Genomic DNA, 17119 nt, shown 5'->3' with positions numbered 1-17119 from the left:
TGAGAACCACTTTATTAACAGGCATGAACATAATGATAATATTAAAAACAGTTTGCGGGTCCCATAAACAATGCACGAGACCCAGGGATAAAACGCCAAACACAGACATGGGTTGTTTTCAGTGCAATCCAAACTCAGCTTTAGTTGGTCATTTGAGAACCACGTTATTAACAGGCATGAACATAATGATAATATTAAAAACAGACTCAAACATTTGAAATTAAAATGCAAAAGAACAAGTCTTCCTCTCACGGTCTCACCTAATATGTTATAATTCATAAAAAATTAAAACAGCATGATGATTTATAAAATCATTCATATCTAATTCAATAAATCATTTTAACAAATTATATGATTCATTAAATAAATCATATAACTAAAAATATATATAAATGATCTTTTGAATCCTCAAATAGTAAGTAGAGGTTCAAATTGGGTTAGAAATAAACTCTGTCTAATAAAAAATACCCTAATTTAAAAGGTTTTGACCTCAAAGACCAATTTATTTACAGTAGGTGGGGTAGCAATTGTCAACATTGTTGATTTAAACCTAGATTAAGAACCTCATACTTCACAGTAAACAATCCGAGAAGCATGATACAAATTACAATTGACTTGCGTTAGCAATTTGTGAAGATAAATTTATTTTACTTTATCTAATTTCTTTGAATCGTGAAGAAACACTGTTGTGCATGGCTAGAAAATCTAGGTACTACTACCATTGATTATTATTTTGCTTGTTCCATTAAGAGGAAGTGGTTCAAGTTAAAAACACAAGGGTTTATAATAATAATAATAATAATTGAGGCAAGCAAAAAAAACGAAAGATCAACTTTATGTAATAAATGGAGATTTTACTATTTGCTTTCACAATTAATTTCTTTAGAAATGGGCAGTCAAGTCTTATTTATGATATCCACTAATGTCATAGAATTGAAAGAGAAATATTATTTATTTATTTGATGTTCAGTTTGAAAGTTGCTTAAAGAAAAACACAAGTGTTGGTCCTCGGGTTTGTTCTGAGGAAGAGGTTACAAAGAGATGAGCTCTCTTTCTATTTTTTTTTTTACTCTTTTTTGTGTGTCTCATCCAGATCTTTCTCATGCATTATATATCCAGCTTCAATGCATTTGGGTTCTACACTTGGAGGGTTGGAATTACACTCCTAGAATTCTTGTCTCATCCGAAACATACCAGCAAGCTTTACACTAAAATCTTAGCTGTGCCACCATTGTTCATGGTCACTTCTTCATTAATGCGGTCAAAGAAATAGTTGTCTTGTATTTAATGTGGAAAGGATGACTTCTATACCCTTCTTTCTTCATCCTTCTCGAATTCTGTGCCAAGTCAATTTTCTTTCTTTTTTGACGGTTTAGCAATGCCCTTCATACAACTAGTGCTCATCCCTCTGAGGTTCGAAGTATGTCCTCGGAATCTTCATCAATTAAGTGACCCCAATCTCCCTTCAAATCATGAGATCACCGCCCCAGATCAATTTTCGAATTTTAGCTTCTTGGAAGTAATATTGATTGCCTATTTACCTGCTTTTGGATCCTCGTCCCCTCACAATAATAATAATAATAATAATAATAATAATAATAATAATCTAATGTCACTTAAAGGTTACTTAATTTGACTACGTTTGCTAATTTATTGGGCAAAAATTTTCAGGCAATACCTGGAATAAAATGTTGCTAAACTTCATGAATGGGATTGGAGTGATGGGGGGCCTTTAAAGTTCTAATATAGACAAGAAAGAGGGGAAGAGCATGATATATATGATACTTAAGAGCATTAAAACATATCTATAAAATAATTAATAATAATAAAGAACATTAAATCATGTTGGGTTGTATAAAGTATAAGCCAACTTATATAATGTTACAGTGCAGTGCATTTTTGGAATAAATACAAAGTTTAATAATTATGTGTTTTGGCATATATTTATTATAGTTGAGAAAATTTAATATGAGCAAATAATTTTCATTCTTGCCCCTTTCCCACACAATCAAACTGGCCCAAACTGGCCAAAAGGAAAGGGGAAACAAAAAATTTACAATAATTTCAAAATTTGCCTATAACAGTACCAATTCTTCCATTTTTTTTAAAAAATATATAGATACTGTATAATTTAAACCTATGACATTCACTTTATAATGATTGATCTTATTATTCAATCAAGTCATTAATTAGTTTTTGGTGTAAGCCAAGTTTGAAATTTAGATATCTTATTTAATGACAGAAGATTTTATCATCTTACACAATAGTCACTAAACAAATTTAATTACAAATTTTAGTGACCAATGTGTGTGTGTGTATTACCATATACTGCCAGAACACTAAATAAACTGCAATCCTTGAACATGTAATAATCTGAATGAAAAGGTTTACCAGTTTGACCAAGGTAAACTCCCTAACACAACCAATGGGACACTCATTGACATTGGCCCTCTTGAAAATCTCCCACTGCATCTCCTTTTTGCACTGCTGTATTGTGAAAAAGGGTGGCCAAGTACATAGTATTCTTTGTGTGTATATATATATATATATATAAAGGGTGGCCAAGTACATTGTATTATGTGTGTGTGTATATATATATTTTAAAAATGATTCCTTAATTAGGAAAGCAAGAATATTTGAATTGAGATGTCTTTAATGAAAGTGTTAAGAATTGTCAACTAGTTAAACTACAAAAAACTCTACCAATATTATTATTTTTATTGTATTTTTCCCTTCTACTTTTTTTAGTTGCAATAAAACTTTTATTCTATGATTTTCGACTTACAATAATTGTTCTTTATTGTCGGGTCATGACATTAATAAAATTTTAATTTAAACATATTTGAACCTGGATCTTTTATTCACAAACAAGGAAAAAAAATTTTTACATTGGTCAATGTTTTCACAGTTGTCTCACTTTCTGGTCCAAATCTATTTTTACCTTCCTTATTTGGTTTTAATTCAAACTAATTTGGATGAAAATATATAGGCAATATCTGATATCGAATATGATTTTGACAGAAGAATAGAAAAATTTGGTAGTGAATAACATGTGCGCAGATTAAATAAAAAGAAAAAGAAAAAGAAAAATATGTGCGCCCACAAAATTTTAGTATTTACCAAATCCGTTACATACGAACCACATAAAATTCCTATGTGGAGCCTCGCCACATTTGCATCTAATAGTCTGCATGGTGTCTACGTGGCACATTCTAGATCTTTAAATTAGCTGAGTAGTCAAACCCCAAAACTTTTCCAAACAAGTTTTTTTTTTTTGGGTTAAGAATGATGCGTACTAAAATAGTACGTGTCCCATCAAAAAAAAAAAAAAAAAGTGCATGTGTCATTATGTTCCATATTAATCATAACTTTCCAAAACAAGCGTTACCAAATTAGATAGCATTTTTTGAAAATAAAAGAGGAAAAAAAAAAAATAAAAGTGGTAAATTGTTAATAAAACTTTGCCCTTCGTCTAAAACTTGTTCATAAATTAATTTGATAGCCATTGAACATAGAGAGAAAAATTTGCTTAGAGTGAGAAATTGAGAATGAACTTTCTTTGTAATAAAATTGAAAACCAGTTACCTGCCTAAGTGTACAAAGTTTTATCAAAAGTTTCACATCTATGATCTATTTGATCCCTAGGTGCCGACAATAATAAAAATGAAAAGTGAAGATGGAGAAAGAAGGTATAAATTTTGAGCATTTTTCTGTAATTTTCCTTACAATATATGGTATTTATTTATGATTGCGTCATACCTTAACAAGCATTATGAAAGTTTTCAAAGCAATAATTTAACGATATTTAACAGAAACTGTTAAAACCCCTCAGCTATTGGTTTCTTAGTAAGTATAAAATTATCACGTGCAAGCAGAGTATATATGTACAGTTGGCATCCCTATTTCATATTGGATAACGCATTATAGGTTCTTTTTGAGAATACTAAATATTTTTAACATATACACACAGGGAGAGGAGATAAGGATTTTTAAAGAAACTTATAGTGGTATATATATCTAAAAAGACCTAATGCATTATAGGTTCTACTTGCAAAACCTAGTATTTTTTTTAAGCGCGCAAAAGTTACTTAATTGGTGAATAATAATAAGTTAATAACAATACTTGTATAATAACAAGAATATTTTGAGCAACAATCCCTCCCTTCACATTAACTAACAAGATTCATTATTATGTGAGAGAAAGAAATATTATTCTTGAAATAATGAATAGTTTTTCAAATTGAATTTGCTATATGTCTAATGAAGTTATAAAATGACTGAAAAAGATTAATCCCATCAAATGACATAAGAAGAATATAAATATTATCACATAATGACTTATCAATGAATCAAACCTTGTTTCTTATTATTGAGAGAAAAAACAAATTGTGTAAGTTTAGGTTTTCTCAATGTAGAAGAAATGTGGAGTTTGTTAAAAATGAACGAAGAATTGTTTATACTAAAGAGCATAGGTTGATTTTTTATATTTTTGTCAAAAACCTTATAGCTTAATTAACACCTCCTCAAATGGTATCAATTCTATTATGGTCTGTTTGGTTTAAGGAGGAGGAAAAATAGAGTAAAGTAGAGTTGATAATAAATTAGCCTAATTTATAGCCAACTCTTAATCCAAACAGACCCTTAATGTGCATGAGGTTTAAGAAGAAGGCCGACCGAAAAGTACACGCCAAATTCTATTAATATTTTTCAATCCAAAATCACAAGAATGAAAAAGAAAAATTTAAAACAACTAGATGAGATATATTTATTTTGGTGTGAAATTAATGAGCCATATTTATGAGTTTGCCAAAATTAGTCATAATGAAGTATATTAAAAGAGAGAGAGAAAAAAAAAACAATTAAGTTTGACCTAGATGCTTTCTTCTCAATAATTAAGAAAAAAAAAATCTAAAACAAAATTAATTTAAAAAAAAACAAAATCCAAGCATTAAAAAAAAGGGGCAAATTAGGTAAAAGCGAAAAACAAGAACCTTGTGTATCATTCCTTCCAAAATCAGAGTATCCCAGACTTTCATAAATCGTAACCGCTCTCTGCTCTTTCTTCACTCACACTCACTCACAAATCTCCAATCACCATTCTCACTCACTCTGTAATCCCTTTCTGATTCCAATACACCGTCGTTTTCAGTTTTCACTTTCATTTTCAATCTCTCTCTCTCTCTCTCTCCCTCTCTCTCTCTGTTTTTGTTTTTTAAAGCTCACCGAAACAAAAAAAGAAAAAAAAAGAAAAAAAGAAAACCCGAAACATGGTACTCCGAAACTCGGTGTCCGAAACCGAAACGCCACAGGTTCGAGCCCCACAGCCGCAGCAGCCGCAGCCGCGACCGCCGCACGCGGCTTTTTCGGGTTTCGGTGCTGCTCCGAAGCCTCAGCCGAGCTTGAATTGGCTTTTGAATCCCTCCAACACCGCCATCCATAGTTACCAAAACCTTCAGAGCCACTACAACAGTTTCGGCTTCAAAATCGCCGAGCCGAGTCACGACTCGTCGTCTCGTTTCGGCGGCGCTTCTTCGAATCTCCCGCCGAATTACTCTCCTTTAGTCAACAACAGTAGCGATCAACACCGCCGCCACCACCGGGGACTCGCTACTGAGTCGACTCACGAGTCAGTCTCCGAGTCGTCCTCGCACCTCGGGGCGAATTATAAGGCTTTGGTCGATTACAGTCGTCACCTCAAACTCGCTGAGTCGACTCAGAACCGGGTTGGTAAACTCGGCGACTCGGCTCAGGGGGGCTCCGAATCGGAGAATCAGAACCGGAATGTCGTGGTTGACAAGGAGGCCCAGAAGAAACCGGTTCGCGCTGTATCTGAGTCGAAGGCGGCGATTGCTGGCCCGGTTATCGATCTCTCTGAGTCTCCTCCGAAGCGAAATTCGGAGACGAAATCGGAAAATCCTGGCCGCGCGATCGAGAAATCGGCGGACTACGAAACGAAAGCGAAATCGAGGCTTCTGATTCGTATCAAAACCAAGAGCAAGTCCAATGCCGAAGCTGCTACCGAAGATCACGGTCATCGCGTCGATCCTGATCACGCTGCTGACACCGAAGAGCCACAGGATCAAACCTCAGCCGCCGGCGCCGGCGCTTCCACCGGCGTCAGCGGCGTCGAAGTAGAAGTCGAAGAGCCGCAGCAAAAGACGTGGAATCTCCGGCCGAGAAAACCGGCGACTAAGAATCCACCTCCACCGCCGGCGGCGACGACGGCGGCACAGCATGTGACCAGAAAAACCCAGCCTCCGACTCGCTCTGAGACGACTCGGTCCCAAACCGTGGCGGAAAAGAAATCTTCGGACAAGAAGCAGAAAAAACCAAACTTTTCGATCGCGCTTTCGAAAGAAGACATCGAGAAAGACTTCTTGCTCTTCACTGGGTCCAAGCCAGCTCGGAGGCCCAAGAAGCGATCTAAGATCGTTCAGAAACAGCTCGACGTAACTGAAAATATTCTCAATTTCAAATTCAAATTCAATCACAACCACAAAATACAATCATTTCAGTTTAATTATCTAACAATTATAGCTATAATCATACTCATGGAGCTAATTAAGCTAATTTTGATGCTTCGTTTTTTCAGAATGTTTTTCCGGGATTGTGGTTATCTTCGGTTACTCCAGAGTCATACCGGGTCACTGATTCAAAGGTCAAACATTGAAAACTTTGAAGCTTTTTTTTTTTCAATACTGTTTGTTTGGCTCAAATGGGAGTTTTCTTAGGTTACAAGCAATTGAAAATAAAAATGGTAACTTGAAGATTTTTTGATATGTGAAGATGGGTTTTATTTTGTTTTGTTGCAGGGTTAGATGGGGAATTGGTGTTTCTTTGAATGGTTGTTGGAATTTTGAAGGTTTTGTGAATGCTGATCCTTTTTGACATGGGAAGGTATAACAAAACATATACACCAACAAACCTTTGAAGATGAATGGATGACTACAGTGTTTTCTTTTTTAGCTTTTTCGCGCCCTTGGGAGGAAACACAGTTTAGTAGGGCACAGATGTCTTAGCAAAAGAAAAGTAGACACAGATGTCTATAGCAAAACACAGATGTACATATCAAGTTAAGATTATGAGATTATCGGTTATAAGACTTTATTAATAATATGAATGTTTACATGTTGTTTATTATCCCGTTGGAATGAGGGTTCTTTTAGAGAGCTTCTTTGCATGGTAGATTACTAGAGCTTCTTGTTTGTCAATTTGAGCAATACAGAATTCGTTTTCTGGAACTCAGATGTTTGAGATATGTTTTTTATTTTATAGGTAGTAAGACTTTTATTGAACGAAATTAACATTGTGTTTATGATGATGAACACTTTGAACATGAGACAAATGCAAAAAGCTTAAGAGCCAAAGCTAACAGATTGTGAGATGTTTGAGATACGTACTCATAATTATATGCATAGCATCTCAACATTCTTTATTTCTTTCTGAATTTGCCCTTGTTTGAGGAGAACAGATTTGTTTGGTGGCTAATGATCACTTTTGTAAGAAAAGTCATGCATTCACCAATGAATTACGTAGTTTTTTCATGCCTTATTTCCTAATATATGAATTCATGCAAGAAATTGGAGAAAGAAACGCAGAGCGAATAATGACAGATACGTGCAAAGTCAACTTGAGAAAAGTTGTTAGGAGGGAAATACCATTTGTAATTAATCATTCAACTGCAGTTTCAATTTTGTTGTCTTCATTTTTGTTTTGTTTTGTTTTTTACAATATAGTTAATTAAACTAGGGTTACGTGGTTATCGGAGAACTGGTTTGGTTTGTCATGATTGGATAATGAAGATGTATAGTGGTAGTCTACTAGTCTTGGAGAATGACTGCTTATTTCTAAATATATCATTTCACTGCTTGGGAGTTAATAGAACAATTAAATTTTTTTTGCTAGGTATTGTGTTTATGTAATTATTAAAGTAAGTGCTTTCAGATTAAACTGTTTTTCCATTTATGATTTCAATTGAAGAATGTGTGTTGCACGCGCGGTAAAGTAAGATGTCGCGTGGGTGCACGCACGCACCTTGCAAATTAGGAGTTCCAGAGTTTCAGATTAAACTGTTTTTCCATTTATGATTTAAAATGAAGAATGTGTGCTGCACGTGCGCAAAACTAAAAACAGCATGTGTGTGCACGCGCACTTTGCAAATTAGGAGTTCCAGAGTTTCTGGAACATATAAGAATATCTATATAACAAAATCCTTTTAGCATACTTGCCCTTTTTAGTCAATTCATGGCGAATTTCTCACCTGTATTTTCTAACGAATGTGCTCAGCTTGCTCGTTGGGCTCTCAATGCATTTTTCAATGCTTCCTTTCTTCTAGCTTCATGCCCACCATAGTTGATGTGCTTGTGGTTGCAGAAGCTCCAATCTTGTTTATGACAGTTATTTTTTTTCGATTCTTTTGTTCTTGCGTTGTTTTCTTTGTTGTTAATGAATCTTTTCCCTGGGAAAAAAAGAGGAGTCATTCAGTATTGTTTTTAGTAGTAAAGTTTTCTTGGTTAATCATTAAACTAGGATGGTGGCTTTGTTCTTAGTCTCACATACATAATTAATCATCTTGTTTTAGCTTTAGGTTAGAATTTGCAGAGTTATGGTATTATTGGTTATATGCTCTTGAGGTCATATTAGCCATTTGATCAGCCAGTTGTAAAACCAGTAATTTACACCACTCATCCTACCCAATATATTTGCTTCTATCAGCGTCCCTTTGTTACAATCAGCAGTGGCAAATGGAAATAATATTTTCATTGATAATTTAAACAAAAAAGCAGTAACTGGAAATGTATTGTTGCCTTAAGGTGTTGCAATTGTAGTTTCAGCTGGAATCTACCTTACTACAGTAGCAATTTGACATACACAATGATGAAGATTTATTTATTTGTTGTCTGAGCTTGCTGCCAGGATATGTGTCTTTGGCATTCATTTTGCTATCTATTTGCTTTCCTGACAGTGTATCCAATTGCGTACAGGATGCACTGCTAGTTAGATCTGGTGCATCCTCAATCAATTATAGTCGTTGTCATTGCAATTGCAATTCTTAGCTAGTGTATAGTTAAACGCTGAAATTAGTTGAATGTTCAGAATTTCTGTGTTTGGAGATACATTAGTTGAAATTTCTATATTTAGAGTACCTTTAGTATTATGGCTGGGAATCTGTTGCCTGGGTGAAACATACACTGAGGATGAAGAAATCAGAAAGAGTAGTTGTTAAGAGACTAAGAATCGGAAATAGTAGAACTGAAAAGATCAATTCTTAGCATTTCATTTGGAATAATTAAATTATTTGCGGTGTTTCAGGCATATTGCATTTATGTTTAACATTCCTTTTGGACTGCTTCAGGTTCAAACACAACTTGTATTGGAACAATAATTTTCTGTGTATTTTCGGGTATATTATCATCAGTGTTTAATATTCTATTTACTCTAGATGGCTCAAATGAAGCTTTTATGAGACCATAGAAATATCTCAATGTGGTTATTGATGTGCCATACAGGCAAGTAGAGAAGCAGCTGCCACATAAGAGTGGAGCTCTGAATTTGACTATTGATGTGCTATACAGAGAAGTAGAGAAGCAACTGCCACATAAGCATGGAGCTATTCTGAGCTCAAGGGGTGTTGCAAACTGGTGAAAGGTGATGCCTTTTGAACTGAAATGTTCACCATTTTGAACTCTGGCAGTCTAGACCTGGGGCTTTGATAATGTGCCTGCAAAACTGTTGGGAGCAAATGGCATGGATACTCAAATTGGTATTTTTTTTTCTTTTTTTCTTTTTTTCCACAGGCAGCTTTCTGGAAACCAGAAGCATCATGTGGATCAGATAACGACGACAGTGTGGCGCTTGCTGTGCACCTTGTAGAAGTGAATGGTAATAATGAATTTCTTGACATGGTAATTTGGCATTTTAGGTTAAGCAGAAATTACTTGACATATAGTAATTTCTTTTTAACCCAAAATAAGAAATTACTTGACATATAATTGGCTAAATTTGGACTTATCAAATAAAGGAAATTACTTAACGTAGTTGGTAGTGTGGAACTAAGTTGTGTTGTTGGATTAAATGGTCCTTAGTTGCGAGTTGCAAATTTACAGATATGGACCATATGGTCTACCTATAACCATGATGATATTTGTATTTATTTTATAGAACTGTTTATATCATGATAAATGTTATAGAAATTGTCATTTATTTTCTCTCCCTTTGATGGTAATACAAAATCTAGTAAGAATTGAATGAAATAGTCTCTTGGAAAAGGAATGCTCGGTAATTATGGCTTGTTTGTTGGACCAACCTTTGGAGAGCGATGCACAAGCAGAAAAGTAAGCAACAGTGCGGCGATTTTATTTCTTCTCTCTTATTCTACTTTACTTGATTCTGCCCTCAAATTGCATTGACAATGAGCCTATTTCTTTAGGAGTACAACTGCCCAAATTAAAATTCTTACTTTTTAATTGTTTACGCCCCTTTACAGTTTAAGGAAACATATTTATTCCGTAACTGACAGTCAAGATACTAAAATAGCAGATTCTGGCATTTGATGCTCAAGTCTTCTATCAAGTTTGCCCACTGCTTGGATATGAGGGAGAGAGCTACAGAAGTACAATTTTTGGAGGGGCTCTGGTGTTTGAGAAACAAGAATGGCTGATTCCTATCAAAAAAAGAAAAAAGAAAAAGAAAAAAGAAAAAGGAATGGCTTAGACAGTTTTCTGCACTACCTGCTGCAGGTATTCTGCCAAAAAGAACTCTTGTGAAGGATGTCATGCCCTATGTGCTCACGTTGAGCAGAGGCTAAATCAATGGGGTCTTAGAGCACTCACAGCAGTGGATGTATAATAGAAAAAATGTGTAAAATTTATACATTTTTGCCCAAAGAGGATCCACATCAGTGAGTGTATAATTATATAAATTTACAAGTTTGTTATAGTATCTATATAAATTTACATTGACAATATTCCTCTTGCATTTAGTGTTTTTTTTTTTTTTTAATACAAGTTTTTTGTGCTATACTGCCACGTGACATTTTTTTAAAGAGAAGAAATGCCATGCGACATTTATGGAAAAGAAATTACTATGGCAAAAACTATACTAGAGAGATAAAACTTTGAAGATGAAAAAAGAGAGAAAAGAATTCATCATTAATTAACTTCTAGTAGTTATCTCTAACTTGCTGATGTTTTGGAAGAGGAATGAGATCAAAGAAAAGGGCACTAACATTGTTATTTACATTAACACAGATGAAAAAGTCAAGTGGTTGTTTGCCCTCTCAGGCCAGAATGCCTGCTTTCCTTTGTTTTAAGTCCACTGGAGATTGTGCCACAGTGCCAAGTAGACCATAAACTGGGCAGTGGAGAGGAACATGGAAAAATAAAAAGGAAAAGAAAGTGGGGGGAGTAGGCATATAAGGAATCCCCTTAAACATTCTACCAGATCTATCTTCAGCAATGAATTTTTATTTCCTAATTTCATATAATACTATGGACGGTTACTTCCACCAAAACATGATGCATCTTGCGACACTAAAACTAACTTAAATCCAGATCAAACAAGTAGAAATATGAAGCCAAAGTTTCTCACTTCTGTCCAAAACTCATAGCTATCTTAAAGTTGGTGTTTGTTTGGCAAAACTCTGCATATTTGGCAAGATACAAATTCAGGTTCTATTTCATACATTGCTTTGGGGGATGCATTCTTTCTAATAGGCTCTTCTGTTTTATTCAATAACTGGAGCAAAGTTCCTCCTACAGCCCTACTAACAAATGTTTACTGAATGAAGCTATAAAAAAAAAAAAAAAAAAAAATTAATGGTTCTGGTAGTATAATAGGAGGGTTTAATCTGTGCCTCATATTCTAGGAGTTGACCTGAACAGGAATCAGCTTCATGTTCTAGGCATGTGAAAACTGAGAAGAATATTTGGGAATTATGGAACCAACCTCCCTCTCAATGGAGCAGAGAATTCATTCTCTAAAGCCTCCAAATGAGACTATGCAATCAATGATTAAATTAACAATAGGGAACCATAACTCCCATTCTGCACAACTCCATCTTCACTACAGTTATGAAAGATATGAGGTCTCAGGCTCAAGAGCCAACTCATGAGCTTGGCCTGGATGTTTGCCGATTAATGTAGTTTGAACTCCCACTTCCAGAATCTGGGCAAGTCTCATCTAAAATTAACCAAATGTTGTAATTAAAAATTCCATAGTTCACAAAATAGAGAAAAGTCTTGTTTATAGCAAAAGAAAACCAGGTGACAAATGAGATAAACAAGAAGCAGTCATCAAGTTATCAAATTTGTATCACCAAGGTCTTATAATCCATTAACTTGGAGAACAATTCATCATATGATAATTATTCGATTAAGAGCAAACATCAACATAAATTCTGGAATGGTCCAGATCATTTCTTATATTCTAATATAAGGTTGGTGCACATTTTGATGAAACTATGGCATTTCATTTCATACCATAATTGCTTTGGAATAAATGAGATACCTGCCCATCTGCAGCAAAGGTGAGAATGCTTTATTCATCTGTGCAAGACATGATCTTTGGTTGAAATGTCATTCCACCCAGGCATAGTATGAAAATGCCATCTTGATATTCTCTGCATACCCATTGATCATTGTGTTCCTCAACATGATATCTAACTTGCAATCATCAAATTCTGCAATACAATACCTCGTTTAGGTATTTCAAATAAATTATTAACTAAACTAGATATTGATGAGCTAATAATAATAAGTACCAGTGCAACCCAAAATTTAACGTACCTCCAAGTATTGAGAAGAATTTTTAGGAGTTCAGGCGATACTGCAAAAATAATTAACTTGGGTGAGGGTTGGAATTCTTAAAATCATGTTGTACTATTAAATTTTAAAAAAAATCATATGTAAACATATACGTTCAGAGAGAGAGAGAAATACCAATTATTCTTGCTCCTCCTCCACCTCATAGACAGACCTCCAATCAATCTCAACACGAGGGATGTTGGCAATTTTGAACCACTCTCGACCTTTGCCTTTCTTGCAGTGCTGTTCCAGTAGAGGACACCTATAAATATAAAGTTTCAGAAGTGAAGGAGGCAGACCATTCTCTGGGAGGTATTCAAGTTTAGGACAATCTTTGATATACAACATTTCAAGAGCAGAGAGGTGTTGAAAGCCCTTGGACAGGAGTACTAAATTTGGAAAATTTATAATACTCAGGCTAGTGAGAGAGATAGGCAGCATCATCATCATCATTGTCTTCCCATCTTCCTCAGCCTCAGGAAATGACTGCAAATTCGGAAACCCGCCCATAATGTTGAGATCTCTAAGAGATGTGAGTCTGTGGATCCCCCACTCAAATAGTTGCTTACAGATATTAACCCCTGACAGCCAAAGTGATGTAAGATTTGTGGGGTAACCCTCTTCCGTGAAGGATATGATGCTTGGACACGGCATATCACTAGTTCTTGAAGATTGGTGAGGTTGGGCGAGCAGTTAGGCAAGGCCTCAAGTTTCTCGCAGTTTTCAATCGAAAGCTTTCTCAGGCTGGTTGGGAGGAGACCTCCATCAGGTAAGGAAACAAGACTAGAACAATCCCATATCTTGATCGCATAGAGGTGGCAGAGTCTGTGTAGGCCCTCAGGTAAGGACTCAAGCTTTTCACAGTGACAAACTTGGAAGTGTTCAAGAGGCACATTATTTTGTAGCTCTTTTGTTACTGACTCCAGCTCTGGACATTTGTATACAAAAAGGTTTTTCAAGGCAGCAGGAAACTGGTTTTTTGATGACAAGCATTTTAGAGATGAACATTCCCTAATCTCCAAGTGTTCAAGAAGTGACTCATTACTACTACTATTGCCATAAAGATTTCCCTCATTCCTCACTAAAGAAGAAGAGGAAGAGGCCTCCTCCTCATCAAGCACAACTTGCAAATTCTCACAATTTTTAATGTGTAGCCTTCTCAAAGTTGAGGCAGCTGGCCTCTTGAAATGCAGGTGAGAGAATGGCAGTTATCAATATATGCGTATTCAATACACATACTATTGGACATCGGCAAGGATTTCAGAGCATTGCAATTTTTAATTTTCATTGTCCTTAACGTATATGGTAGATTGATGTTCACAAGTCCTGGGCATGATCTGATATCTAGCGTTACAAGGGAAATGAGCCTCTCTTGCCATAAAGATGTTAGCTCCTTACAATCATCTATCGTCACATATTCTACCTTTGTTGATCCTTGCATGAATTCCTCTGTCAAACTTGTCAAATCTGAAATAGAAAGAACCATGGACTTCAGTGAGCTTAACTCAACGGGGCTTTTGCTTATCACCTCTTTGCATCCGACGATTTCTACCTCATGAAGCATTGGAAAGTTTGGAATTGAAACAAACAACTGCTCACATTTACGAATAGAAATTTTTTCCAATGATAGGAGATGGTGGGGCAATTTTCCTTGCAATTTAGGGCATTTAATGATAGAAAGCTCATGCAAGCAAGGGAATTCTTCATACTTAACACCACAAGGAATCCAGTCTTGCCATTCTTGCATATCCTCAAAGCGAAGTCTAACTAAAGATCTAAAAGGATTAAAGAAACCATCCCCATAAAACTCAGAACCGACACTTCTCACCCCAGCCATTCCTATAGTGACAAGATCCTCTAGGGAGGGTAATTGTCCAATCGCAGGCAAGGATGTGCATTTTTCACAACTATTCATCTTAAGGAGCACCAATTTAGAAAATAAAGGATCTCCTAACCAAGTTGGAAATCTTGCACCAACATAACCCTTAATGGAAAGTTCTTTTACTGTTGTTGGAGGTTGTAACATGTCAAGAACATCTATTGCAACTCTTGCATCTAGTAAATCATTAAGCACGGACGACCCCCATTTCATAACCAATACATCTAAGTTCTTACCATTTAAATAAGCCTTTCTAGCATCCTCAACATTAAGCACATTCTCTAAGCCTGAAATGCAAAGTGTATTGCGAAGAAACTTCAAGTTCATCAAGTCTCCTACCTTAGATCCGGTATCTTTTCCCACGACAAATTCAGGCAGTGTTTGTCGGCTTTTTAAATTATTTAGTCCCACTGGCATCTCTTTGATTAAATAAGCATCTGTAGTATCAAGATGTCGAAGATTGACTAGATTCCCAATTTTCTTTGGTAACCTTGTAAGTTTGAAACAACGTCTCAATATCAACGTTTGCAAATTGTATAAAGAACTTATTGATTCTGGTAAACTTGTAATCAAAGTACCAGAAAGATTGAGGTATCTTAAATGTTTCAAATCACCAATAGAACTTGATAGCTCAACAATTTGATATCCACTTAAAGATAACACCCTTAAACATTTCAATTTTGGCAACATATGATAGGAAACATGATTTGTTAAGTAGCAAACTTTCCTTTCTGGTAGCGGTAGGAAGGTCCGTAATGACATGCCTTCGTGTAAGTCTTCAAATCTTTTGATGCCATCACAAAAGCAAGGAATGTAGGAGAAATAGCGTCCCTTTGTGGGAATCTTGGATTGATTATTAGCATTCAATTTGTCGTCCAACCTATAACACATGTCTCCTGCAGCCCATTGAGCTAGATCATTGACCAAGTCATGCATGACAAAACGTGATGCATGATTGCTTGATTGTTGGAAAAATGATCTCCCAAGTAGATCAAGAAAATACTCACTACCAAGATCTTCCATTTGCTTGATTCCTTCTGTTTCTTGAAGCAAACCTTCTGCCATCCATAACAAGACTAGTTCTTTCTCTTCGAATTCATAGGTCTTTGGGAATCTATATATTACTAAAAGCTAAAACGTAGTATTTAATGTTGCTACGCTCTCATTGAGCCACGTCAACAGCCATGTCATTATCAATTTTTTTCCAATTTTTTTATACAATTTTTTTAACATTTAAAGTGAATTAAAAACTCTATTATATTACAATCAAAATATCATATTTAATTTATCTTCTTTTTAATTATTCTTATTTATTATTAAATTGTCAATTCCATTTTAACTTTTCATGTCTCCTCTACTCTTTACCTTAACTTTCTTCAACCTTTCTCATTCCATTTCAACTTTTCATATCCCCACTACTCTCAATATTAATATTATTCTATCTTTTTATCTTCCTTTATTTTTGACTCTTCTTATTCTTATCCTCATGCTATAAAATTGTCATTCTCCCTCTTATTCCATGCATAATTTCTATTTTTCCACCACAAAAGCCTCTCTCTCTCTCTCTCTCTCTCTCTTCTCTCTCTCTCTCTCTCTCTATATATATATATATATATTTTACTTCATTTTGGTTTTTTTTTTTTTTTTTTTTTTTTTTTTTTTTTTTAATTTTAGTGTAACAGGTTGACCATCAAACATACTGATGCAGTATTGAAAGCTCCACCAAATGCATCGCAGAAATCAGTTTTAGACTACTAGAAGTCAGTTAGTTTGCCAAATTGGAATTGACAGGTAATTCAGCTTGATATGATTTAGTTTTATATTTTATGTTGTTATCTTTTTTATTCTCATTGGTTGTTAAATGTTATATTATTGCATTATAAGATAGTATATAAAAATATAATATTATTTTATTACATAGCATAACTAAAATAATATGGTGCTTATTGCATGCTATACATTTCATTTTTATTATTTTATTCTCATCTTATTTTATTCAACATTTAATTTAGCACATCCTCCATATCATAATTATTTATGTTTTGTCTCATTTTTTTTAAATTAAACGTATAATATTTATTCAATAAATAAAAATTGTTCTTATAAAGTCTTCCCATGAAATGTTACAATGCATCAATGAAAAATGAAATACAAAACAAATATCAATTTAGAAACCCTCAATTAAAAAAGAAGAAGAAAAGAATAAAACAATTTTCTTATAAAGTATTCCCATAAAACGTTACAATGGATTAATAGAAAAAGAGAATACAAAACACATGTTATTTTAGAAACACTAAATTTATTATAATATAATAATAATATCAAACCAAACATATGCATATTTAGTACATTAGAATTATCATCAAATTTGGGAATACAATAGGATGTTAACAAAAGGGAGAGAAATTAGTAAAAGATCAAATGTCAAAAATAAATG

At 34.6% G+C, this 17119-nt stretch overlaps 2 protein-coding genes and 1 long non-coding RNA gene across 9 annotated transcripts; 1 reads left to right on the top strand and 2 right to left on the bottom strand.

Moving 5' to 3' along the window:
• The first annotated feature begins 4975 nt into the window (after window positions 1-4975).
• LOC111994089 (uncharacterized) lies at window positions 4976-10964 on the top strand. 7 transcript variants are annotated; one of them, XM_065778640.1, is made up of 6 exons: window positions 4977-6449; window positions 6593-6658; window positions 6813-6897; window positions 9356-9403; window positions 9510-9648; window positions 9798-10964. In XM_065778640.1, the coding sequence occupies exons 1-3, from the start codon at window positions 5268-5270 to the stop codon at window positions 6816-6818; spliced, it is 1254 nt and encodes a 417-aa protein (XP_065634712.1). In that variant the 5' UTR covers window positions 4977-5267; the 3' UTR covers window positions 6819-6897; window positions 9356-9403; window positions 9510-9648; window positions 9798-10964. The 7 variants fall into 7 exon arrangements, with proteins under 7 accessions (XP_065634709.1, XP_065634710.1, XP_065634708.1 ...); XM_065778637.1 differs by lacking the exons at window positions 6813-6897; window positions 9356-9403 and having other exon boundaries at window positions 4976-6449; window positions 9798-9882; window positions 10540-10964; XM_065778638.1 differs by lacking the exons at window positions 6813-6897; window positions 9356-9403 and having other exon boundaries at window positions 4976-6449; window positions 9798-9882; window positions 10537-10964.
• A 1427-nt stretch (window positions 10965-12391) lies between these two features.
• Window positions 12392-13966, bottom strand: LOC136069758 (uncharacterized). The gene is made up of 3 exons (XR_010630972.1): window positions 12939-13966; window positions 12786-12825; window positions 12392-12679 (listed from the first exon to the last, which is right to left on the bottom strand). It is a non-coding gene; the product is annotated as an uncharacterized LOC136069758 (long non-coding RNA).
• A 298-nt stretch (window positions 13967-14264) lies between these two features.
• On the bottom strand, window positions 14265-15747 carry LOC111994087 (putative disease resistance RPP13-like protein 1). Its single transcript, XM_065778661.1, has 2 exons — window positions 14356-15747; window positions 14265-14270 (listed from the first exon to the last, which is right to left on the bottom strand). The coding sequence occupies exons 1-2, from the start codon at window positions 15745-15747 to the stop codon at window positions 14265-14267; spliced, it is 1398 nt and encodes a 465-aa protein (XP_065634733.1).
• Window positions 15748-17119: the final 1372 nt, after the last annotated feature.

This window comes from Quercus suber, unplaced genomic scaffold, assembly GCF_002906115.3.
Source record: "Quercus suber isolate HL8 unplaced genomic scaffold, Cork oak 2.0 scaffold_188, whole genome shotgun sequence".
NCBI classification, from domain to species: Eukaryota; Viridiplantae; Streptophyta; class Magnoliopsida; order Fagales; family Fagaceae; genus Quercus; species Quercus suber.
This window is presented reverse-complemented; position numbering and strand designations above follow the sequence as displayed.

What these genes read in the sequence shown, in the direction of transcription:
- LOC111994089 (XM_065778637.1), top strand. Translation starts at nt 5,268, where the DNA reads ATGGTACTCCGAAACTCGGTGTCCGAAACCGAAACGCCACAGGTTCGA. An exon ending in TCGTTCAGAAACAGCTCGAC is followed by an intron (nt 6,450 to 6,592) that starts GTAACTGAAAAT and finishes TCGTTTTTTCAG; the next exon opens with AATGTTTTTCCGGGATTGTG. An exon ending in ACCGGGTCACTGATTCAAAG is followed by an intron (nt 6,659 to 9,509) that starts GTCAAACATTGA and finishes TGTGCCATACAG; the next exon opens with GCAAGTAGAGAAGCAGCTGC.
- LOC111994087 (XM_065778661.1), bottom strand. Translation starts at nt 15,747, where the DNA reads ATGGCAGAAGGTTTGCTTCAAGAAACAGAAGGAATCAAGCAAATGGAA.